Source organism: Drosophila rhopaloa, unplaced genomic scaffold, assembly GCF_018152115.1.
Source record: "Drosophila rhopaloa isolate 14029-0021.01 unplaced genomic scaffold, ASM1815211v1 contig_178, whole genome shotgun sequence".
NCBI lineage: Eukaryota > Metazoa > Arthropoda > Insecta > Diptera > Drosophilidae > Drosophila > Drosophila rhopaloa.
In genome coordinates, this window is record NW_025335059.1 from 5,711,011 (window position 1) to 5,735,844 (window position 24,834).

Below are 24,834 nucleotides of genomic sequence, written 5' to 3' on the forward strand. Positions count from 1 at the left end.
TTTCCTTGACTTGAGAATGTAGTCTAGGTGTGGGCACTTAGTGGGTTTGACGCATCTCTCGTCGGGTTCACAAGCTGAAAATCGAATTGGAGAGAATTATTTACAAAACGTAAGTCAAATTATTGTTATCCTAACTTACAAAGGACGAAAATAATTACATATTAAATGAATCCCCCAAGGATTCAAGTGGATGTACCTCCCATCTCCGGCGTTGAATAATTATCTATTTGTATAAGCACCACGCAGAACAACTCAGTTAAGCACTTGCCTACACTGGCATTTTTTATTCCAGCGTGCCGAACAAGAAATTTTGGACAAATTATTCAGTCAAAACGTTAAGCATATACCGAAAAAAAATGAAAACACGCGATCGACTAGTTTTTAAAATTGAAAATGAAACAAAAAAAAAATTGATTTGGAAACAAAAATGTAGTAGCCGGGTAATGTTTTTAAGAGTCATCGCATGTCAAAAGATAGGAATTTAAAAAAAATAAAGCTAATTTTGATAACCAGCATCCAATTTTATTGCGAAAATTAAATAAAATATGGTATTTTACTTACGCTTTTGATTAAATAATACATTTTCTATGTAATTCCAATATTCAGCTGAATGTGCCAGCAGAAAAGCCTGGGCCAGAATCAAAAAAAGCAATTTCAGTTTCCAAGCCATACTCTACAGTCAGCGTTTGAAACACAACTGAGCTCGACCAAGAATATTATGAACTGTGTTGAATACTTCAAAAGTTATTTGAAGAAAAAATTCGATGGGCGAAAAAATTATCATCAGTTGGCAGGTCTGCTTTTTATACCCTTGCAGAGGGTATTATAATTTTGGTCAGAAGTTTGTAACGCAGTGAAGGAGACGTTTCCGACCCTAAAAAGTATATATATTCTTGATCAGGATCAATAGGGGAGTCGATATAGCCATGTCCGTCTGTCCCTCTGTTTCAATACCGTTTGCGAGCTCAGTTTAAAAGCTGGCGATCTGAAACTTTCACACTCGTCCTAAAACATGGGTACGCAGATCAAGTTTGAAAACCGCCCCGATGTCTATATCCTATAGCTTCCAAAGGAACAATCGGATATAACTTGCAATAATGGAAGATATTTCGCGCAGTGTAAAAGAAATTGACATAAATCTTTCCAAACCAGGGTAAAAGCGCGTGCCGATCGGACGTCTATATCCTATAGCTCCCATAGGAAAAATAGGTTGAAATCGGTCCAAATTTGATGATTTTCAGATTATTTCGCGCAGCATCTAGTATGTATTCCTTATTCCTTAGTTAGCCTTAGTTAGCCCGTCCCCGTTATTATGATAATTAAATAAATTCACTGAGATTAACAATGTGACCATTTTTTAAAAAGCTTCGAAAATCCGTTTACTTAAGGTAACATTTTTTCAATTTAGAAATAATATTACTTTTATCTTATCTAGATTATATATAGGCATAAATTAATTAATGTAAAATAAACTTTATGTAATTATATAAATATAAACTGGTGGAATAAGTGTATTGACTATTTATTATATTTCATTCATTAATGTTAATGAGAGTATATATATAATGTTATCAGTTTCTTAGTCACAAAGTCCGTTGTCAATAGCCAATGGCTAACAATATAGTCACTAGCTTGGAAAACCGAATGTATAATAGTTCAAAAATAAATAACTGAGATTTATCGCCAAGGTCAAAGCATTGCTATGAAATACTTTCACTCTCTTCTCGAAAATGAGCGTAAATATAGTAAAAATGCAGTATAGCGGGCTCCCTTCAGAATCTCGTTCTTCTGGAGTAGCCAGTATGATTAATAACCTTCTCCAACTCGATTTCCCTCCTAATGGCAGTCGGGATCGACGAAGGTGTCATGCTCGTCCAAAGACACGCTTTTGATCTCTAAGTCCTGCTTCTCACTGGTGTCTGAGATCAGGACAGTGCCACTAAGAGTCTGGATGTTATGCAAACCTTCCTACCGGGGCTGGCAGGTATATCTATAGTCCGCCTTTCGCCTTACCACATTTAACGCAGGCTCCCGGAGTTCAGCCTGGACTTTGTCCCCCAGCCACCTTTATATAAAGACCCCTTAAGTTCGAAACCTCGGCCTTGTAGACTCGTCGTCGTGTTGCGTCTCGACCTTGCAATCTTGATCCTTGGCCACTTGGTAGTTGGCTTCACTGGTTATAAGTTAAAGCACTCGCTTTGATTTTCGAATCCTTTTACAACCAATGAAGGTCCCATTACTTCCCTTCTCCAGATCGGATGACCGGGTCCCAGGTCCACTGCTGTACCGCCAATTCCTGGATGTACTTGACTCCTCCGGCACTCTAGCCGCCTTAGCTGTTGCCAGGCTCTCTCCTGCAGCGGGATTTGTGGGGAGTTTATATATGTAAAAGGGTTAAGGCAGAACTAGGCAGTGAGTAAACACATTTCCCTCGTTGTGAATGGCATTCATCGATCGAGAGAAAAGCTGGACCAAAAGTCAGAGAAGATATTACGACAAAGATCTTTTCACAGAAAGAAGTAATCAGAAGCAGTCCCACAAAAAGTAGACTACTATTTGATAAAGTTGCATAAAGTTATCATTTATATATTTAGCTGATGCACACATATCTGACCCGACCAAATAGAGCACAGAAATAATCACCAACAAAGGAACTTACTTTGCAGAAATACTCTTTTATAAATACAAATAAAATCGTTCAAAATATGAAGATTTAAATAATAAATTGTGTGGACTCATAATTGGGTAACTTATACATATAAATTATTTATATGTTATTTTATATCAAGAAAGCTACTCCTGTTATTTATTGTTATTTGCGATTAATGAGTAATTACCACTTAAATTCTCATACTTATATTGGAAATAATTATTATTGATTATTAGTATAAGGTTGGAGAACTGGGATCTGGACTCCTATATTTATTATTATAAGTTCTACAGCTGGGTGCTGGACTTCTGTTTGATATAGTTATTAGAAGCTGGACCGAAGGTCTCAAATGAATGCTCAGAAGATACTGAAACTTAAGTTCTATACTAAACCCTGAGAACCATGCATAGCCCCGTCGCGGCTTCTCTCGCTGTGCCAAATCGGATTTAGCTGTGTTTTAATGTTTTGTTTTCGATATCTTTTAAATTCCATGATGTATGGTATGTATATGCGCTTCTAAGCCTTCAGATTCTCCTTAATCCATTCAAAAAATAGTGGAGCTTTAGTGTAAACACCAGGATATTCTTGACGTCCGCATGTTTGATGTCCATAGGAGGTGATTCCGGCTACATACTCGAATTCTTCGTAGCTCTGTCCCATGGTGGCCATCAGTGGTCCGCCAGAATCACCATCACAGGTGTCACTTCCATTCACCGGACCAACACATATTTGTAACGAAGAATTGAATTCTAAGTGTGGATATGCTTTTTTGCAAAATGATGAACGAATTTTCTTAACGGTTGTTTCTAGCAAGACTGTACTGGATAATCCGCTTTCAGTTTTTCCCCAGCCGGCTACTTTGAATTTGGAGTTCTTCAAGGAGATGTGGCGCCCCAGAACACAAATTGGTTTGATCGCGGGCGTATAGCTAAAGGAGCAGACAAGTTTGATCAGAATGGAATGCTTTTCATTGTTTAAGGAAATCGTTACTCACCGGACTGGCATTTGGAGTCGCAGCAGGGCGATGTCGTAATGGTAAAAATCGCTTTTGGAGTAGCCCGGATGATCAATAACCTCCTCCACCTCGATTTCCACAGGAGGAGGAGCGTAGCGCCTCTTTGCACTCCAAGAGTACAGGTACTGGAAGTCGAGAACGTTGGAGGTGTCATGCTCGCCCAAGCGCACGCTTTGGATCACTAAGTCCTGCGGCAGGAGAGGTCCTTTAACCACACAGTGGGCTGCGGTCAGGACGTATCGGTTGGTGATCAGGGATCCCCCACAAGCCCCCACAAGTGGCTCTTTCCAACTTATGCGGTTCCGATACAAAAGCAGGGCCATCCAGGGGAACATATTAAGCTCCACAGTTGTACCACCCATAATTCGGTAAACGGCTGGGCTGTGACCGCATGTCCGGTTATTTGGTAGCTTATTTCCCGGTTCGGGACAGCAGTAGTAAAATTGAGGACTCCACGGGGAACCGTATTCTGCACATTTTCTGTGCTCCATAATATCGCTTTTGGCCTTGGTCATTTCATTGGACTCAACAATGTACTTTAAGTGTGGGCAATAAGCAAGTTTGACGCATCTCTCATCGGGTTGACAAGCTGGAAATTGAATTGGAAATCATTTTTTACGCTAAAAAAATATTTATAATCATCACATATGAAATGAACATTTTAGCAGCTAATTTCACTTGCAATTTAGAAAATTTAAGCCCATGCTCGCCCGCCTTCCAGCTGTTGTGTTGCGGAGCTGCATCTTTCCCGGAGGTCAGTGCCACAACGTACTCACACCTCCCAAGGTGGCCCCAAGAATTCAAGTGGAGGCACCTCCCATCTCCACCTTTTGTTCTCAACCTCCTTTTGGACTGCAGGCCTTTGTTAAATGTTTTTTCGAATCTATTTGCATGACTCAGGTGGTCATTGCCTCCTTCGGCACGCTTTGGCGAAATAATTAAGCTCATACCTACACAAGCTATTTCTATAGCAGCGTGACGAACAATAAAATTTTAGAAAATGTATTTATTCAGTGGAATGTTTAATCAAAAAACGAAAAATGAAAAAACGTTTGGAAACAAAAATGAAGTGGCGAAACCTTTTTTAAAATTTATCTCATGTCAAGCTATCACTGTTCAAGTTTTAAATAATCTTAATAATACAAGAATCATATCTTAAGTCTGGTTTGCTTAAATTAAAATTGCACAAAAAAAATTTGAAAATTATATTTTGAAAAAACAAAAATAATCAGCACTTTTCTATTTTAAACTACATTTTTTAGCACGCCTTTTAATACAAAAAAACCCACTACAATTATCGCAATGGTCCATCCCATAGTCGGTTGTATCAGAAAGTTATAGACACAATGTGATTCAAATATCTTTAAAGGCATAAATTACCCATATTGCAACGGAAATTAAAAAAAATTGTTTTTTTTATAAGTTTAATTGTATTGACTATTATTTTTTTAGTCGTATATTGTTTGTGTGCCAAAGACAAGAAAAAAATGTTGCGAAAAAATACAATTTTCTTACACTTTTCATTTCGGATTGAATATCTTCTTTGGTAGTTCCTATATCCAGCGGAATGTGCCAGCAGAAAAGACTGGGCCAGGATCAAGAAAACCACTTTTAGTTCCCAAACCATGTTCCACTGTCAGCGTTTGAAATACGACTAAGCCCCAGCTCGACCAAAGATAATTATGAGTATGAGTTGAATACTTGGAAAGTTATTCATTAATATAATTCTATATAATTCTTTTTATACCCTTGCAGAGGGTATTATAATTTTGGTCAGAAGTTTGTAACGCAGTGAAGGAGACGTTTCCGACCCCATAAAGTATATATATTCTTGATCAGGATCAATAGGGGAGTCGATATAGCCATGTCCGTCTGTCCGTCTGTCCGTCTGTCCGTCTGTCCGTCTGTCCGTCTGTTTCAATACCGTTTGTGAGCTCAGTTTAAAAGCTAGCGATCTGAAACTTTCACACGCGTCCTAAAACATGTGTACGCAGATCAAGTTTGAAAATCGCCCCGATCGGACGTCTATATCCTATAGCTCCCATAGGAACAATCGGATATATCTAGCAAAAATTGATGATATTTCGCGCAGTGTAAAAGCTATTGACATGAATTTTTCCAAATCGTATTTTTTTATGCATACCTTGATCAGGGTAAAAGCGCGTGGCAATCGGACGTCTATATCCTATAGCTCCCATAGGAAAAATAGGGTAAAATCGGTCCAAATTTTATGTTTTTCAGAATATTTCGCGCTGTGTAAAAGCTATTGCTATAAATTTTTTCAAATCGTATTTTTTTATACATTCCTTCATCAAGGTGAAAGCGCGTGCTGATCGGACGTCTATATCCTATAGCTCCCATAGGAACAATCGGATATAACTTTCAAGAATGGAAGATATTTTGTGCAGTGTAAAAGCTATTAACATAAATCTTTCCAAATCTTATTTTTTTATGCATACCTTGATCAGGGTAAAAGCGCTTGGCGATCGGACGTCTATATCCTATAGCTCCCATAGGAACCATAGGGTGAAATCGGTTAAAATTTAATGATTTTTAGGATATTTCGCACAGTATATAAGCAATTGACATGAATCTTTCCAAATCGTATTTTTTTATGCATACCTTGATTATGATAAAAGCACGTGACGATCGGACGTCTATATCCTACAGCTCCCATAGGAACAACAGGGTGAAATCGGTCCAAATTTGATGATTTTCTGAATTTTTCGCGTATCCCTTTTTTTCTATTTTTATATGACATTTTTGCAGTATAAAAGCAATTGACATTAAACGATGAAAATCTAGTTTATTTATGTATACCTTATTCCTTTGGCTACTTTTTCAGTTTTAGCAATTTCGGCAAAGTCTGCAAGGGTATTAAAACTTCGGCTTGCCGAAGTTAGCTTCCGTCCTCGTTATTATTATGATAATAACAACAGCTTATGACACTCAGCTTAAAAATTTGATTATTATTTTACAAATCTTCAAAAAACCCGTTTTTAATTAAGGTAACAATTTTTCCACTTTAAAAATATTTTTCTTTGTGAGGAGTCTTAAAACTCTTCAAGGCGAAGACACAATGCTGAGGTCCAACGCTGCTAGGTCGTGTTTAAATCTAAATTAGGAGTCCTTATATAAAGGTGGAGGGGGGATAAGGAAGAACGTAGTACTACCTGCCAGGCGATACACCTTGCCGACGAAGTCCAGGCTGAAGTTCGGGAGCCTGCGACGTAAAAGCAGAGAGCACGGAGCGACGCCGCAGAGAACAGCGAAAAGGAAAAGAAGCAATATCCGTTATCCTTCGGTCACGGGCAATCATACACTAAGTACATGTAGTGGCAGACACACTATCGCGGCAGCCACTACCAGAAAGGGCCAAAGCACGAAGCCAACAGAAGGAGCAAGTTGAGTGTAACTAGATAAAGCCACCGCGGTGTAAGAGATCCCAAAATCCCGAGAAATATCCGGATTACATAGTGAACTCCGAAAAAGCCGACGGCCCGAAAACGATAGCACGGGTTGCAGCATACTGCCATTGGCCGGACTTGCCACGCAGCATGCAACGCTTGTGGCAGATAAAATAATTTGCGGCGTCACCTAAGACTCAAAGAGTATGGTGCCGCCGTCTACATGTCGGGTTTTCGAAAACAAAGAGGCAACAGAGCTATTAGTCAGTCCAACGATAATGTCGGTGTCATAGTCAGAGAGAATCGAGCCCCACAAATTTTCCTTCCATTTTCGGCACTCCAAAAGTGCAGTTGAGTCTAGTAAGATTAAAAAAAAGGATCTTGGCAACTAAATCCTTTTTTGTATTAATAAGCGTTAACTCCAAATTTTAGGGAAAGCCAATAAAAAAGTAAAGGACTCCCATGCGTCTGAAACCAAGTTTATAAGAACCACTATCGCAGCAAAAAGTTCTGCATGTGCTCGAACAGCGAAGAAAATAAATCTTAAAACGAGGAAAACGGCAACGATTTGCAGACACTGTCATTATCCAAAAAGGGATCTCTGAGGCCTTCAACATTTTATTTACATTTTATTAAAGGCTAAAAGCTTTGAGTGTGGTTAAGTTGAGCGGAAATCTTGGCGAGGAGTTAATCACCAAATTCGCGAAATTTATGTAAAAATAAGCGAAAAAGGAAAAGCAACGGCGAAAAATTGTTAGAAACTAATCTAATGTTCGGCTGGAGATCGGAGACAATTTAAATGCCAGAAAGTTTTTACCCTTGATCGATTTAATTAAAATTATGATTATTACATTATTTAAGGCTAGTATCGATTTTCTTTTTCATTTGTTTACCTACAGTGGCTCGCAGCTTATTTCGTGCAGTAAGCAAATAAAAATGTAAGTCGGAATTTCTGCTAAAATAATAAAGATAACAGACAAATTTAAACGCAGTATTTTAACTAGGATTTACATTTTCAATACGCAAAAACGATTTTTTTAATCATTCCGCAGCTCTTTTCGGGCAGTTCATTCAACTTATTTATTACTAATTTTACAGCCAAATATTTGTCAGTCCTTTTTTCTGGTTCAAAACATTTCTGAGACGATTTCCCATGGAGGAAACTAATTTTTTAGTGGTCTCAACCCATTCTTCCAATATAGCACTTTTTAGGCCGTCCTCTTCGTTACCTGCTGCAAACTGCTTAAAAACTGGGCATACCCAGTTATGGTATTACCTGGATAACGATCCCAAACACAGCAATTGTGAAGAGTTGGCTTGTTATGTATGCTCTTCTAAGGCATCAGATTCGCCGTTATCCACCCAAAAAATTGTGGAACTCTAGTGTAAACACCAGGTCTTCCAGTAACTCCGCATGTTCGATGTCCATAGGAGGTGATTCCGGCTACATACTCGAATTCTTCGTAGCTCTGTCCCATGGTGGCCATCAGTGGTCCGCCAGAATCACCATCACAGGTGTCACTTCCATTCAGCGCACCAACACATATTTGTAACAAAGAATTGAATTCTAAGTGTGGATATGCTTTTAAGCAAAATGATGAACGAATTTCCATAACGTTTGTTTCCAGCAATACTGGACTGGTATTTCCGCTTTCCGTTTTTCCCCAGCCGGCTACTTTGGAGTTGTTGAAGGAGACGCTATCTCGCAGTACACAGATTGGTTTGATTGCGGGCGTATAGCTAAAGGAGCAGGGGAGTTTGATCAGAATGGAATGCTTTTCATTGTGTAAGGAAATCATTACTCACCGTACTGGCATTTGGAGTCGCAGCAGGGCGATGTCGTAATGGTATACATTGCTTTTGGAGTAATCCGTGTGAGCAATGAACTTCTCAATGTCGATTTCCAGATGAGGGGGAGCGCAGCGCTTTCCTGAACTCCAAGAGTACCCGTATTGGCAGTCGGGATCGACGGAGGTGTCATGCTCGCCCAAGCGCACTCTTTGGATCACTAAGTCCTGCGGCAGGAGAGGTCCTTTAACCACACAGTGGGCTGCGGTCAGGACGTATCGGTTGTTGATCAGAGAGCCCCCGCAAGCCGGCACAAGTCGCGCTTTCCAAGTTTTGCGGTTCCGATATAAAAGCAGGGCCATCCAGGGAAACCTATTAGGCCCCATGTTTTTACCACCTGAAATTCGGTCAACGGCTGGGCTTTTACCGCATTTCCGGTTATTTGGTAGCTTATTTGCCGGTTCGGGACAGCAGTAGTAAAATTTAGGCCCGCATTTTCTCTCCTTCATTAAATTCCTATTGGCCTGGGAATTAACAATGTACTTTAAGTGTGTGCAACTAGAAAGTTTGACGCACTTCTCGTCGGGTTGACAAACTGGAAATCGAATTGAAGAGAATTATTTACACAACTTAAGCCAAATTATAGTTGAAGGACACACACTCTCTTTGGCAAAATAATTAAGCTCATTTCCACACAGGCATTTTTTATTCCAAACTGCCAAACAATTAATGTTTAATCATGAAATGAATTAAATTGACAGTTAAAGACGTTTTTTTAAGAGTTATCCCATGTCAAAAGAAGGCAATTTTTTAAAAAATAAAATAAAATAAAAAATTCAATATCCATATATTTATACCCGTTACTCGTAGAGTAAAAGGGTATATTGTATTCGTGCAAAAGTATGTAACAGCTAGAACGAAGCGTTTCCGACCCTATAAAGTATATATATTCTTGATCAGGGTCACTAGCCGAGTCGATATAGCCATGTCCGTCTGTCCGTCTGTCCGTCTGTCTGTCCGTCTGTCTGTCCGTATGAACGCTGAGATCTCGGAAACTATAAAAGCTACAAGATTGGCATTTTGCATGCAGATTCTAGGAGTTCCTACGCAGCGCAAGTTTGTTTCAAAAAGGTGCCACGCCCCCTTTAACGCCCACAATCGCTTATATACGATTTTAAAAATTTAAATATTTCGGAAAAGTAAAAATGCAGTTTTATTGTGTTTATCAATACCTATCGAAATGTAGAAGAAATTTTTCAAATCGGACCATTCGTTAAAAAGTTATGCGTGATCAAAGTTTCTATCTCCATCTCCCTCGCACTCCCTTTACCTGAGTAACGGGTATCTGATAGTCGGGGCACCCGACTATAGCGTTCTCTCTTGTTTTTAATTTTTTAGGGCGGTCCAAGTTTTGGGCACATTTCAATAATACTAATTAATCCAGACTGATTAGATTATTAATTTATTATTATTAAATTTTAAATATTATTATATTTTAAATGTAAATAGCTCTTTTTAATAAAAATATTACCAGTTGGTTATTTGTTTGCTACTAGAATAGAAAATGGGCTTATAAAGCAACTTTAAATTTCACTACAATTATCGCAAAAAGTCTCTATTCATCCCACAGTCGGTTGTATCATAAGTTTTAAATGGTTTTCGAGTTAAAGGTACTATGGTAAATATTTACTTCTTTAGATAAAAATAACTTTAAAGGCCAAAACTACCCAAATTTTACAAAATTAAATTGTTTTTTAAATAATTGGATTGACAATTATTGTTTTTTATTTTGTATATTAAATCGAAAATTAATTAATATATGGTTATTTACTTACGCGTTTGATTACGGGTTGAATTTTTTTCTTTTCGGTAATTTTTATATTCAGCTGAACGTGCCAGCAGAAAAGCCTGGGCCAGGATCAAAAAAAGCACTTTCGGTTTCCAATCCATGTTCTACAGTCAGCGTTTGAAATACGACTGAGCTCGACCAAGATTATTGGCAAAAATGGATTGAATACTTGAAAAATTGTTCATTAAAATAATTCGATGGGGGAAAAAATGAATATCAGTCGGCGTTATTTTTATTTTTATGATAATTAAAAAAATTCATTGTGACTAACAATTTGACCATTATTTTAAAAATCTTCAAAAATCCGTTTACAATTAAGGTAACATTTTTTCAATTTAAAAACGATATTACGATTAGTCTTACATATAAGCATAAATTAAATAATGTAAAATGAAATGAATATAACTATATAAATAACAAGAAAGGAAAGCTAACTTCGGGCGGAGCCGAAGTTGATATACCCTTGCAGAATACACTGTAAATTATATTCTCCAAAATTATTCATATGATGCATTCTTAATACTCATAAAAAATCCCAACTTCCTAACTTTACAAACACCAAAGTTATGGCATTTCCGATCAATCAGTTATATGGCAGCTATAGGATATAGTCGGCCGATCCTTATGAAATTTGGTAGGTCGGATTGATTAGCCAAATATAAAACCCATAGAAAATCCCAACTTTTTAACTTTACAAAAAGCAAAGTTATGGCATTTCCGATCAATCAGTTATATGGCAGCTATAGGATATAGTCGGCCGATCCCGGCCGTTCCGACATATATACTGCGTGCAAAGGAAAGAAGGCTGTGTGCAAAGTTTCAACTCGATAGCTTTGCGTAGAAACAGACAGACGGACAGACGGACATGGCTATATCAACTCAGGAGGTGATCCTGATCAAGAATATATATACTTTATAGGGTCGGAGATGTCTCCTTCACTGCGTTGCACACTTTTGACCAAAATTATAATACCCTTTGCAAGGGTATAAAAACTGGTGGATTAAGTGTATTGACTATTTACTATATTTCTTTCTTGTTGGCATTAATGAGAGTATAAATATAATATAAATATTCTTAGTCAGAGCGTCAGTAGTCAATAGCTTGGAATTTAATCACTAGCTTGGAAAAACAAATGCATAACAGTCCAAAAATAAATAACAGAGTTTTATCACCAAGGTCAATGCATTGTTAAAAAAAATTTTATCGGCAAAATATTTTGAGAGCAGTCAATATGGCAAGCCAGATTCATACTTTCACTCACTTCACAAAAATTTTTGTTTGGTTTTCGAACACATATACTGTACCAATATTAACCACATTAATTAAATTTTATTGGCAATCAAAGTGTTTACATATAAACATGAAGGTATTTGCAAGATGAAATGTTTCTGCATACAAACAGTGCAGCCGATTCTTACTTCCGAAATATCTTCTACCTGTTACCTTCCAAAAAACCTCATGGTAATTTTTCGGTTTTAAGTCTAGCAAAGAAAATAATTATTTAAAAAGAGTAACACATAACTTTACTGGCAATTAAATGACGTATTTGATTTATTAATAATTATTGTTTGCCCGCACCTAGAATCAGGTCTATTATAACCTTTGGCATTACTACAGCCTATGTTAGAAATTCCAATCGAGCTAAGACGGATTGACAGTCAGCTGACAAAGTTGTTGTCACATAGTTACAGCATTTAAAATTGCAGCACACTCATGCATCAGAAGGATGTCTACCTCACTTTCGGCCTGGTTAAGTAGAAACCAAGCTTCCTTAGAGCGGTATACGTTTATTGACAGGATAGTCTGAGACATTTTGCCGTCAACTCTCCACCACGGAAAAATAGCTCTCTGAGTCCGAACCACCAAGGGAATCTAGAGATTTAAGAAGATGCTTGATAACATGGAGACTCTAGGTTGTTGCCAAACCCACTTTAAAGACCACAAATATCATGTGTAAATGGAATAATAACCTTTATTTATTTGATAACTGTTGAGATTTTCATCCGAAGTCAAGATAGAAATCGAATTATAAATATAAAATAATGACTAAAAAATGTATATATGTATATATTTATATATATCATAGAAATTTGATAATGTTTTTTATTGATAATAAACTATATTTCGGAGGTTTAAGCCTTCAAATTCTCCAGTATCCATTTATAAAAAAAACCAGCTCTTGTGTAAACAACAGGATATCCCATTCGTCCGCATATTTGAAGTCCATAGGAGGTGACTCCAGCCAAAAATTTGAATTCTTCGTAGCCCCGTCCCATGGTGCCCATCAGTAGTCCCCCGGGACCCCCTGGGCAGTTATCATTCATATCCTCAACACCAGCACATATTTGTATCGAAGAATTAAATTCTAAGTGGGGATATGCTCTTGTACAGAAGTTTGAATTCATTTTCCTCAGGGTTGATTGAAGCAATACTGGACTGGTAATTCCGCCTTCAATTTGGCCCCATCCGGCTACTTCCAATCTTAAGTTCTTCAAGGAGCGATGAGCATCCAGAACACAAATTGCTTTGATTGCGCGCGTATATCTGAAGAATCAGGAAAGTTTGATCAGAATGGAATGTTTTTCATTGTGTAAAGAAATGATTACTCACCGTACTGGTATTTCGAGTCGCAGCAGGGCGATATCGTAATGGAATACATAGCTTGTGGAGTATCCCGGATGAATAATGACCTTCTCAACGTCGATTTCAAGAGGAGGGGGAGCGCAGCGCTTTCCTGAACTCCAAGAGTACCCGTATTGGCAGTCGGGATCGACGGAGGTGTCATGCTCGCCCAAGCGCACTCTTTGGATCACTAAGTCCTGCGGCAGTTGAGGTCCTTTAGACACACAGTGGGCTGCGGTCAGGACGTATCGGTTGTTGATCAGGGAACCCCCGCAAGCGGCTACAAGTGGTGCTGTCCAATTTTTGATGTCCCGATATAAAAGCAAGGCCATCCAGGGCAGCTGATTAAGCCCCACGTGTTTACCACCCGAAATTCGGTAAACGGCTGGGCTGTGACCACATGTCCCTTTATTTGGTAGCTTATTTCCCGGTTCGGGACAGCAGTAGTAAGATGTAGGACTCCACCAGGACCCGTATTCTGCGCATTTTCTGTGCGCAATTATAGAAAAAGACTTGGTCATTTTTCTGGAGTCGACAATGTCCTTCAAGTGTGGGCAGTTTGTAAGTTTGACGCATCTCTCGTCGCGTTCACAAGCTGGAAATTGAATTGGAGAGAATTATTTACAAAACGTAAGGCAAGTTATAGTTACTACGACAATAATTACATATTAAGTGAAACAAAATCAAGAAAGGAAAGCTAACTTCGGGCGGAGCCGAAGTTTTTATACCCTTGCAGAATACTCTGTAAATTATATTCTCCAAAATTATTGATATGATACATTCTTAATACTCATAAAAAATCCCAACTTCCTAACTTTAAAAACACCAAAGTTATGGCATTTCCAATCGTACAGTTATATGACAGCTATAGGATATAGTTGGGATTTTCTATGGGGTTTAAATTTGGTTAGTCAATCCGACCTACTAAATTTCATAAGGATCGGCCGACTATATCCTATAGCTGCCATATAACTGATTGATCGGAAATGCCATAACTTTCGTGTTTGTAAAGTTAGGAAGTTGGGATTTTCTATGAGTTTTAAATTTGGCCAATCAATCCGACCTACCAAATTTCATAAGGATCGGCCGACTATATCCTATAGCTGCCATATAACTGAACGATTGGAAATGCCATAACTTTGTTGTTGTTAAAGTTAGGAAGTTCGGATTTTTTATGAGTATTAAGAATGCATCATATAAATAATTTTGGAGAATATAATTTACAGAGTATTCTGCAAGGGTATATCAACTTCGGCTCCGCCCGAAGTTAGTTTTCCTTTCTTGTTATGATTTAAATTTAATTTTCCCTAAAAAAAAATGTCCAGTGTGTTAATGGTTTCTTCTACTAGAAAATAAAGTGGTCTTAGAAAGCAACATTAAAGTTGCACTATTATCATGGAATGACTGACTAATTATCTTAAGCTCACTCCAATATTCGCAAAAAACTCTATTTATACCATATTCGGTTGTTAGTGGTTTTCGAGTTACTATGTACTATGTGAATTATTTACTTCTTTAGATTAAAATAATTTTGAAGGTCTAAATTACACACATTGCAAAAACATTTTACAAAATAAAATTGTTTCTACAATTTTTTTATATTGACAATTATTTTTTTTTTTGTATATTGTTTGTATGCCAAAAAACAAGAAACAATTATGCGAAAATTAAGTAATGTATAGTAATTTACTTACGCTTTTGATTATGGATTGAATTTTCTCTTCGGTAATTCCTATATTCAGCTGAATGTGCCAGCAGAAAAGACTGGGCCAAAATCAAAAAAATTATTTTCATTTTCCTAACCATGTTTTACAGTTAGCGTTTGAAATACGACTGAGCTCGAACAAGATTATTAGGAGAATTTAAATAACTCCATGGGTAAAAAATTGAATAATCACCATGAGCATGAGTAGTTGGAAATTTTTAAGTAATCACTTAAATTAGTCAAAAGGCAGAAAAGAAGTTTTCTGTTTTCTCACGATAAGAACTCTGATAGTGTATTTTTAATTAGTTTAAAAGCTAAAGATTTAAACATTCGCGATCGTTTATTTATGCATTCATTACACATTATTCTCTAAATTTTAGAAATTACCCATTAAAAGATTTATAGAATTTTTTTCCAAAAACATGGGCATTGGTTTTAAATCAAGAAATTTTTTCTCAAGTGTAGAAATTTTTGCCATAAACTAAAATCGCCCTAGATCCAAGAAAAAATTTCCTAATTTTAGTAAAAATGCCCTAAAAAAATATGCTAAATAATAGAAAAAAATTATCAAATTAACCCAAAAAATTAGATAGATTTATAACATAGAAAACCTTTTCTAACATATCACCCCTGACTATAAAATTATTCTACCCTGAAAAAGATTAATATTTATTTTTTTCAACTGCCGTCGGACCATACATATTTTTTTTTTTTTTATACCCCTGCTGAGGGTATTTTGATTTCAGTCAAAAGTTTGCAACGCAGTGAAGGAGACATTTCAGACCCCAGTATATATATTCTTGATCAGCAGTACGAGAAGAGTCCATCTAGCCATGTCCGTCTGTCCGTCCGTTTCTACGCAAACTAGTCCCTCAGTTTTAAAGGTATCTGGTTGAAACTTTCCCATACAGCTCCCATACAAACAATCGGAAAAAAAATTTAATTTTTAAATTTTTTTTGTTATTTTTTGGGATATGGTAATATTTAAATACTATAAAATTACGGTTTTAATTTAATTAAAATCGGATATCTATATCTTAAAGCTCGCATAAAAAAGTCTAAACAAGAAAGGAAAGCAAACTTCGGGCGAAGTTGATATACCCTTGCAGAATATTCTGTAAATTATATTCTCCAAAATTATTCATATGATGCATTCTTAATACTCATAAAAAATCCCAACTTCCTAGCTTTAAAAACATTAAAGTTATGGCGTTTCCAATCGTTCAGTTATATGACAGCTATAGGATATAGTCGGCCGATCCTTATGAAATTTGGTAGGTCGGATTGATTGGTCAAATATAAAATCCATAGGAAATCCCAGCTTCCTAACTTTGCAAACACCAAAGTTATGGCATTTCCGATCAATCAGTTATATGGCAGCTATAGGATATAGTCGGCCGATCCCGGCCGTTCCGACTTATATACTGCGTGCAAAGGAAAGAAGGGTGTGTGCAAAGTTTCAATTCGATAGCTTTGAAACTGAGAGACTAGTTTGCGTAGAAACAGACAGACGGACATGGCTATATCGACTCCCCCATTGATCCTGATCAAGAATATATATACTTTATAGGGTCGGAAACGTCTCCTTCTCTGCGTTACAAACATCTGACCAAAATTATAATACCCTCTGCAAGGGTATAAAAAAACTCGACAGCGTTACCTGAGGAATCTGGTAGAGAAATACTGTGCAAAATCTCAAAACGATCCGTCCGATAGATTTTGCAAGATCGTGTACACCGACTTTGAAATGGCAACTTTTCAGGAGAGCGTTTTAAAGTTTGGGACACCCACAAAATTTAATATTAAACGCGTTTACGTACCTACGTTGAACTGCCCATAAGTTCGGAAGTTTTTCTCTGATCAATCTAAAATTTTAACACATGTTTAATGTACAATCAAAAAAAAAAAAAAATTCAAAAAAAAAAATTTTAATACTATACCCCCCTTAAATTTAGGTGGATCATATAAATTTGAGAATTTATGCTTTATTGGTAAACTATATTCTTGGGGTTTTAAGCCCTTAAATTATTCCTTATCCATTTAAAAAATACTCCAGCTTGTGTGTAAACACTGGGATATTTCTTCACTCCGCACACTGGACCTCCAAAGGATGTGATTCCGGCTACAAATTCGAATTCTTGGTAGCTCTGTCCCTTGGTGGCCATCAGTGGTCCGCCAGAATCACCGTGACAGGTGTCTATTCCATCCAGCACAGCAACACATATTTGTATCGAAGAATTGAATTCTAAGTATGGATAGGCTTTTATGCAACTTTCTGCATCCAGTTTCTTAAGGGTTGCTTGCAGCAATACTGTACTGGATAATCCGCTTTCTGTTTTTCCCCAGCCGGCTACTTTGAATTTGGAGTTCATTAGGGAGATGCTATCTTGCAGAACACAAATTGGTTTGATTGCGGGCGTATAGCTAAAGACCAGGAAAGTTTGATCAGAATGGAATGCTTTTCATTGTGTCATGACATCATTACTCACCGTACTGGTATTTCGAGTCGCAGCAGGGCGATGTCGTAATGGAATACCTCGCTATCCAAGTAGCCCTGGTGAGGAATGACCTTCTCAACGTCGATTTCCAGATGACGAGGAGCGCAGTGCCTCTTTCCACTCCCAGGGTATAGGTACTGGCAGTCGGGATTGACGGAGGTGTCATGCTCGCCCAAGCGCACTCTTTGGATCTCTAAGTCCTGCGGCAGTTTAGGTCCTTTAACCACACAGTGGGCTGCGGTCAGGACGTATCGGTTGGTGATCAGGGAGCCCCCACAAGCCCCCACAAGTGGCGCTTGCCAACTTTTGCGGTTCCGATACAAAAGCAGGGCCATCCAGGGCAGCTCATTAAGTCCCACGTTTCTACCACCCTTAATTCGGTAAACGGCTGGGCTTTTACCGCATGTCCGGTTATTTGGTAGCTTATTTCCCGGTTCGGGACAACAGTAGTAAAGTGCAGGCTTCCACCAGGGACCGCATTTTCTGTGCTTCATTATTTCATTTTTGGCCTCGGTCATTTTTTTGGACTCGTTAATGGCCTTCAAGTGAGGGCAACTAGTAAGTTTGACACATCTCTCGTCGGGTTGGCAAGCTGGAAATTTAAGTTGAAGATATTTGTTTACAAAACGTGTGCCACAACTTATAACTTGGAATAAGCTATGAAGTCGGCAACTAAAGTTCGACAACAATGACATATTCCCATCATGCACAGGCTGCGCAAATATAATTGGAATTACCAAATTGTTTTTTGCTAAAACACACTCTTAATGCACCACCAAACTATTAAAAAGGTCCCCAGGCAGAACCTGTCAGCCCATCTATTATTGTAATGTATAACATTTTATCCTGCACCTGTGTTTTAGCAAATATGATAGATTATTTATGCGATGGCACAACAATGTACATTTATAGTCAAAAGGGACAGAAAATAACAATAAATATAAAACCGTTAAAAAAAATAAATTTGAATAACTAACCAAAACTAACTGATAAAGTCCTAATTTTCTAACCGGTTTACAGAATTACACACACTTATATTATCTCTGCCGTTACAAAGTTAAAATTCACAATTTTAGCAACAAATCTCTCAAGGTGGAGTAGGAATTGCCAGAAATCCGTAAGGATCGTATGAAAGGGTAGTGCCAACCCTCAGATCCCCTCAACATAGATCAAAGTTAAGGATAAGAAGAACTTTGTTGAGGATATTCACCCAACAGCATGCAAAAATTGACTTCATGATGGTTTATACAAACGACTGGCTCCTAAATAAAAACAATCGATTTGAAAAGTCAATTATTGTAAGAAATTTCATTAGGGAATGGAGTATTGTAACACATAAAATCATACAGGGCCCTTTTTCCAGGCTGTTCGGGGAATATCCTTATCAAAGTCCTTCTTATCATTAACTTTGATCCTGTTTGTTGTTTTTTATTTTTATTGAACTATTTATATAAACGATAAATAATGAAGTTACATGTATATAACAGTAAATTAATGATTCAATCTAAAAATATTTTGTTTTATTTAAATATTAGCATATTAGATAAAAACAATAGTCCTAAAGTTCAAAATACTTGCTGTGCCAATAATTAAGTTCATCACTGTAGATATTCTGTGATCCGAAGCCCCATATAAACTCGGCCTATTTAACATAACACACAATCACAATCATGAACTTAAAACTCATTTATTAGTACACGTAGGTATTTCTAAAGGACTTTGATTTGAAATTTGGTGTTTTTGTTAGCAAACGCACTTTTCGCCGATCACAAATCACTTATCACCAAAAGCAAGGACCATTGTTGTGCAAGGATTAAGTAAAACCGCTTAATTCACTTACGTTTGTAGTTTGTAGTTTTAGCTGACTGGACCAGCAGAAAAGCCTGGATCAGGATTAAAATAAACACTTTCAGTTGCAAAAACATCTTGGGCAGTCGGCGTTCGAAATGAAACTGTTTTTCTTAAACTCGACGAAAGCCTTTTAATGCATTTACTTACTTAAAATGCTTACTCATTGAAGAGTGGGTTGAATGTTTTGGAATTTTCATAAGCTTCAATTTAAAAAAAAAATATTAAATTTAGTGAATAACCGACAATCCTCTACTTTGTATTATAATTTCAGATGAATCAAAAATAAATGAAAATGCATTTTATACAATTTTTTTAATTATAACTTGTGTAATAAGGGTAGGGATTATTGGTTTCGATGTTCAGATCGGTTGTAGTTGTGAAATCCATATCTTCTCTTCCACTTGAAACGTACAAAAAACGAGAACGGAAGCTTTAAAAGTAAATTATTTATTTCGCCCTCTCACGAAGTTTCCAATTACGATTTCAAGAATCTTAACCTTCGCGAAATATCGGCGTAAAACCGGATGGTTCGTACGAGACTTACACCGTTTGCAAACTTATCTACACATTAAAAATACTATTGCGAAAGTTTTAAGGGTTTAGCTTTTAAACTGAGCTCGCAAATGGTGTATAAAAAGACGGACAGACTGACATAGCCATATCAACTGATCTAGCCATGCTGATCAAGAATATATATACTTTATAAGGTCGAGAATGTCACCTTTACAGCGTTACAAACATTTGACCAATTTTTTAATATCTTCTGCAAGGTTATACAAAAATTCTTTTTAATATAAAAGGAATATTACATTTTTTAATTGACGCATTCCATTTGTAAAATTCATTTTCACTGATTTTTGTCATTATAAAAAATAAAGATCAAATAAAAGCAAAGAACAACTGTTTTTTTTAAGTGTAAACGGTCATTGTGATAACGATGGGAAACCCCCGGAAGTGTAAATTGTGTTTGACTAAGGGCATCGCATTTAAGAACATATACTTAACATTTACAGTTTAAATAAAATGTTATTTGTAAGGTGACGATTTTAAATTATTTTTAATCATTATTTAATACATCATATTTTTTTTTATCATGAATTAGTTAGTTTAAGGTCCCGAAATATTTCAAAAGAGGAATAACAAAAATGAATAACGGAGATTATTCATATCAATGCGTTTTGATGCCATTTGTCATCATCAAATTTTGTCGATAGCAGCAGATAATGCTGTCCAGAGTCATAGCGCGCTACACAAACGGAAACGTAAATATAGACATAATTCTTAAAAAAGAATTACTAAGTTTCAAGGAAATTTTATTTTTGAATTTTAAATAAATGACGATGCAAAACTGCTTGTGCAAATCGATAAGGATGAGCGGATTTCATTTCAAGCAGTGCTCCGTTTCAGCGCTCCCAGGGCTAATTCGTCCCGCTATCTTGACTGCCAAAACAGCTGATCAGGGCTGCAGACTCCCGGGCGACGCACAGCGGGTCAATAATAAAAGCTAACTTTTGTTTTATTTTAATTTTCGCATGCCCGGCCCTAAATTACAAAATCTAAAAGCATGGGCATCCTAGAAAAGATTGCGGAGATCGAGCGGGAAATTGCGCGAACGCAAAAGAACAAAGGTAAACAATTATCAGAAAATAACTTGCTACGGAAATGCGCCGCGCTGGCCATCGGAATTTAGGTTAGGATTTTGCGACTCCCATCTAAATCTGTGTGTTTTTAACCCTTTCCCCCAGCCACCGAGTACCATTTGGGCCTGCTGAAGGCAAAGTTGGCCAAATACCGCTCCCAGTTGCTGGAGCCATCAAAAAAGGGTGAAAAGGGCGAGGGATTCGATGTGCTCAAGAGTGGAGATGCGCGGGTGGCTCTCATTGGCTTTCCTTCGGTGGGCAAATCCACAATGTTGTCCACTCTGACCAAAACGGAATCGGAGGCGGGTAAGTCGTGGAGTTAAACCCCCTCGCCATAATCCCTGTTCTAATTTCCATACCCAATCCTGACAGCAAACTATGAGTTCACCACTTTAACCTGCATTCCGGGCGTCATCGAGTATCAGGGTGCCAATATACAACTGCTGGATCTGCCTGGTATCATCGAAGGCGCCGCCCAGGGCAAGGGGCGTGGTCGACAGGTCATCGCCGTTGCCCGTACCGCCGACCTGGTACTGATGATGCTCGATGCCACTAAGCCAAATGTCCATCGAGAGCTCCTGGAGCGAGAACTGGAGTGCGTGGGCATTCGGCTAAACAAGCGCAAACCCAACATCTACTTCAAGCAGAAGAAGGGCGGCGGCTTGAGCTTCAATGCCACCTGTTCGCTGACACGTTGCAACGAGAAAATGGTCCAGACCATCCTCCACTCCTTCAAGATCTTCAACGCTGAAGTGCTCTTTCGCGAGGACTGCACCGAGGACGAGTTCATCGACGTGGTCACCGCCAACCGTGTGTATCTGCCCTGTCTGTACGTCTACAACAAGATCGATCAGATCTCCATCGAGGAGGTGGACCGCCTGGCGCGCCAGCCGAACTCGATAGTGGTTAGCTGCAACATGAAGCTCAATCTGGACTACATGCTGGAGGCGCTCTGGGAGGCGCTACAGCTCATCAGGGTCTACACAAAGAAGCCGGGCGCTCCGCCGGACTTTGACGACGGACTGATTCTGAGAAAGGCAAGATATTTATGGTTTTACTTTTACAACTCAACATACCAGTTTCTTCAACGAAGGTCCTTTAAAACTTTTAAATAATTTAAATTTTTTGTACATGCAAGTTCGGTCATATAAATCCCGATTTAATGTCTTTCATTAGATAACGTTAGCAATTTATAGGAATTTTAATGTTGTGTTTCCAAAAATCCATTTGAAACCATCGCTACAATTAGGAATTAATTGCGTACAAATCCGTTTTTTGTCTCTGTAATATTGGTGCTTACATTTGACGGATTATTAGATGAATTTTAAAAAATTAAATTGAAATATAGATGACATAAAGTAATCATGGGTTACACTAAATTTTCTTATATCAAATTAGATTTAATAAATTAAAACTATTTTTACTGATTGTTTAAAAAAACCTATTTGGTTTATAGTTTAAGTTTAACTATAAAGCTGCCATAAAATCGAGTTCTCAATCTTAGATTTCCTAATTATCCCCGATGTCCTGTCAAAACTCAAATAAAATATGACTTTCTTTTTTTCTCAGGGCGTCAGTGTGGAGCACGTGTGCCACGCCATTCATCGCACCCTGGCAGCCCAGTTCAAGTACGCCCTGGTTTGGGGCACATCCACGAAATACTCGCCGCAGCGCGTCGGAATCGCCCACGTGATGGCCGACGAGGACGTCATCCAGGTGGTAAAGAAGTGAAGATTGTTGCAGATGAAATATATATTCTATGCTTTAAATAAAACCGAATGTCTGAAATGTCTTGTAATTAATGATTTATTCAAACTGGAAATCAATTCTATCTCATTTGGCTGTCGCATTGCTGGCGGAATTGGCCCCCGCTGCATAAGACTTATTCATAAAAGCCGAGATGTTGGAGAAGGGCGTTGGACCGCTGCTAATCCTTTGGGGTTCCACCGACGGCAGCGGAGGGTTGTCGATCCGCTCAAAAACGTTAGTGGCATCGCGCAATCGATAGCGCCTTAGGTTCAGGTAGTGCTCCTTCTGCTCCTCCACCCGCTGGTGCAACTCGTGCAGCCGGCCCGCCAGCGAGATGAAGCTTTCGTTTAGCTGGCGGAAGCCACGCTTTAGATCCTCAGGCGAAATGCTCTGCGGATTGGACAGCGCGTGCATGTGGCGTTCGGTCAGGGCAATCTGCTGGCGAAAGGCAATCAAATCCTGCTCGTACTTGGCCACCAGGCACTGAAAGTACTGGAAGGGAGCACTGTGCTCGAACTGCAAGCCAGCGGGTGTGTCCTGTGTGCGCTGGGCCATCTCCAGCGATTGGATCGCCTTGGCCGTCTCCTGGCGCATCAGCCGGATCTGCTGATTGTTTCCCTCCACTGAGTTGGCCATATTCTGCAGAGCCCACTTCAAGTTGGCGATCTCGTGGCTCACATTGGTGAACTTGGACGTGGAAGTCCTGCCAATATCGGAGGAAATCGTCTTTTGCTGCTTGATGTACGCTTTCAAGGCATCCACTGTTTTGACTATCTCGTCTGGGACTTGGGTTTCTTTGATCTAGAGGGGATAGATCAATAATCTCTTGATTCTTTTTAGATATTATCAGGGACTCACCTTAATGCCATCCTGTTTGTTATCCCCCAACTTGGGCTGCGTGGCACTCACATCAATCCCGCCAAGACCCACAAAAGTCGAGGCTGGCGGGGCTGCTCCCTGTCCCGCAGGCTTGCCAAAGATTCCACCTCCCCCGAGGGCCGTCATCGCGTTGGTGGTTCCCAGTTTCAGACCCGTATTTAAGGGCTGTGCCGTAGCCGTCGTCGTGTTGGTACTGAAGTTCAAACTGGCCGCTGTTGTGGCCTGGGGCTTGGCAAACGCGAAGCTTCCAATGCCGGAGCCCAGGGATGCTGGCATCGTAGCTGCAGCCGTAGTGGCTGTGGTACCAAATCCAAAAGCAGGCGGAGCTGTGGTCGGGGCACTAGTGGCTGGAGTGGCAAAGGAGAAAGTGGGGGCCACAGTGCCCACGGCGGGTGCAGGTGTTCCAAAGGCCGGCGCTTGCGAGGAAGCTGGTGCCCCAAAGGCCGGAGTGGCAGCTGGTGCCCCAAAGGCCGGAGTGGCAGCTGGTGCGCCAAAGCCCGTAGTTGCGGCTGGTGCTCCAAATGCGGGAACTGCAGCAGGAGGTGCTCCGAAGGCAGGCGTAGCAGAGGGAGCTACTCCAAAGGCAGGCGCTGCACCTGGTGCTCCTCCAAAAGCGGGCGTCGCAGCTGGTGTCCCAAAGGCAGGCGTGGCCGCAGGAGCTGCAAACAAGGAGGTGGCAGCAGGAGCAGCTCCAAAGGACGTGGTGGCGGTCGCCGCACCAAAGGAAGGAGGAGGAGCAGTCGTGGTCGCCGGTCGCGCGCCAAAAGCAAAGGCGCCAGCTGTAGTTGCGCCTCCAATGGGAGCGTTCGTGTTGGGCGTGAACATCTTGGGAGAGGCCTCTTAATGATTTTCACGGGAATTTAGTACAACTTAATATATTTGACAAAGACTAATTGTGAAATTAAACTCTGTTTGTAACGTGCGGACCAAATGCATCTGAAGTAAAATAGGGATGTGAAAATATATTCAAAAAAGTTATCGATATCGTGGTACTTTTTTGTTTAATCATGGATACTTTTGGTATATACTTAAAACTGAATTTCTGAAATTCGTTACAAAATAGAACAGGATAATTTAAAATTTAGTTAAATTAGTGTTAAAAAAGGGGTCATAGTTCGTCTTTTTTGAGAATATTTTTTATTATTAATTAATAGATTAATTTTCAATCTTTTTTATATTG

General features: G+C 38.9%; 6 protein-coding genes across 6 annotated transcripts; 1 reads left to right on the plus strand and 5 right to left on the minus strand.

Moving 5' to 3' along the window:
* Positions 1-3,166: 3,166 nt before the first annotated feature.
* Positions 3,167-4,180, minus strand: LOC108043496 (spaetzle-processing enzyme-like). The gene is made up of 2 exons (XM_017122243.2): positions 3,645-4,180; positions 3,167-3,578 (listed from the first exon to the last, which is right to left on the minus strand). The coding sequence occupies exons 1-2, from the start codon at positions 4,178-4,180 to the stop codon at positions 3,167-3,169; spliced, it is 948 nt and encodes a 315-aa protein (XP_016977732.2).
* Positions 4,181-8,406: 4,226 nt separating this feature from the next.
* Positions 8,407-12,522, minus strand: LOC108048963 (spaetzle-processing enzyme-like). The gene is made up of 3 exons (XM_017129937.2): positions 12,450-12,522; positions 8,879-9,455; positions 8,407-8,812 (listed from the first exon to the last, which is right to left on the minus strand). Exons 1-3 carry the CDS (start codon positions 12,520-12,522, stop codon positions 8,407-8,409), a joined length of 1,056 nt encoding a protein of 351 aa, XP_016985426.2.
* Positions 12,523-12,842: 320 nt separating this feature from the next.
* LOC108048964 (spaetzle-processing enzyme-like) lies at positions 12,843-13,853 on the minus strand. Its single transcript, XM_017129939.2, has 2 exons — positions 13,321-13,853; positions 12,843-13,254 (listed from the first exon to the last, which is right to left on the minus strand). The coding sequence occupies exons 1-2, from the start codon at positions 13,851-13,853 to the stop codon at positions 12,843-12,845; spliced, it is 945 nt and encodes a 314-aa protein (XP_016985428.2).
* Positions 13,854-17,049: 3,196 nt separating this feature from the next.
* On the minus strand, positions 17,050-18,053 carry LOC108042730 (serine protease easter). The gene is made up of 2 exons (XM_017121152.2): positions 17,527-18,053; positions 17,050-17,461 (listed from the first exon to the last, which is right to left on the minus strand). The coding sequence occupies exons 1-2, from the start codon at positions 18,051-18,053 to the stop codon at positions 17,050-17,052; spliced, it is 939 nt and encodes a 312-aa protein (XP_016976641.2).
* A 2,776-nt stretch (positions 18,054-20,829) lies between these two features.
* Positions 20,830-22,814, plus strand: LOC108042734 (developmentally-regulated GTP-binding protein 2). The gene is made up of 4 exons (XM_017121156.2): positions 20,830-21,014; positions 21,132-21,332; positions 21,399-22,063; positions 22,596-22,814. Exons 1-4 carry the CDS (start codon positions 20,951-20,953, stop codon positions 22,755-22,757), a joined length of 1,092 nt encoding a protein of 363 aa, XP_016976645.1. The 5' UTR covers positions 20,830-20,950; the 3' UTR covers positions 22,758-22,814.
* Positions 22,815-24,596, minus strand: LOC108042733 (nuclear pore complex protein Nup58). The gene is made up of 2 exons (XM_017121155.2): positions 23,634-24,596; positions 22,815-23,576 (listed from the first exon to the last, which is right to left on the minus strand). The coding sequence occupies exons 1-2, from the start codon at positions 24,477-24,479 to the stop codon at positions 22,860-22,862; spliced, it is 1,563 nt and encodes a 520-aa protein (XP_016976644.1). The 5' UTR covers positions 24,480-24,596; the 3' UTR covers positions 22,815-22,859.
* Between the last annotated feature and the right edge of the window lie 238 nt (positions 24,597-24,834).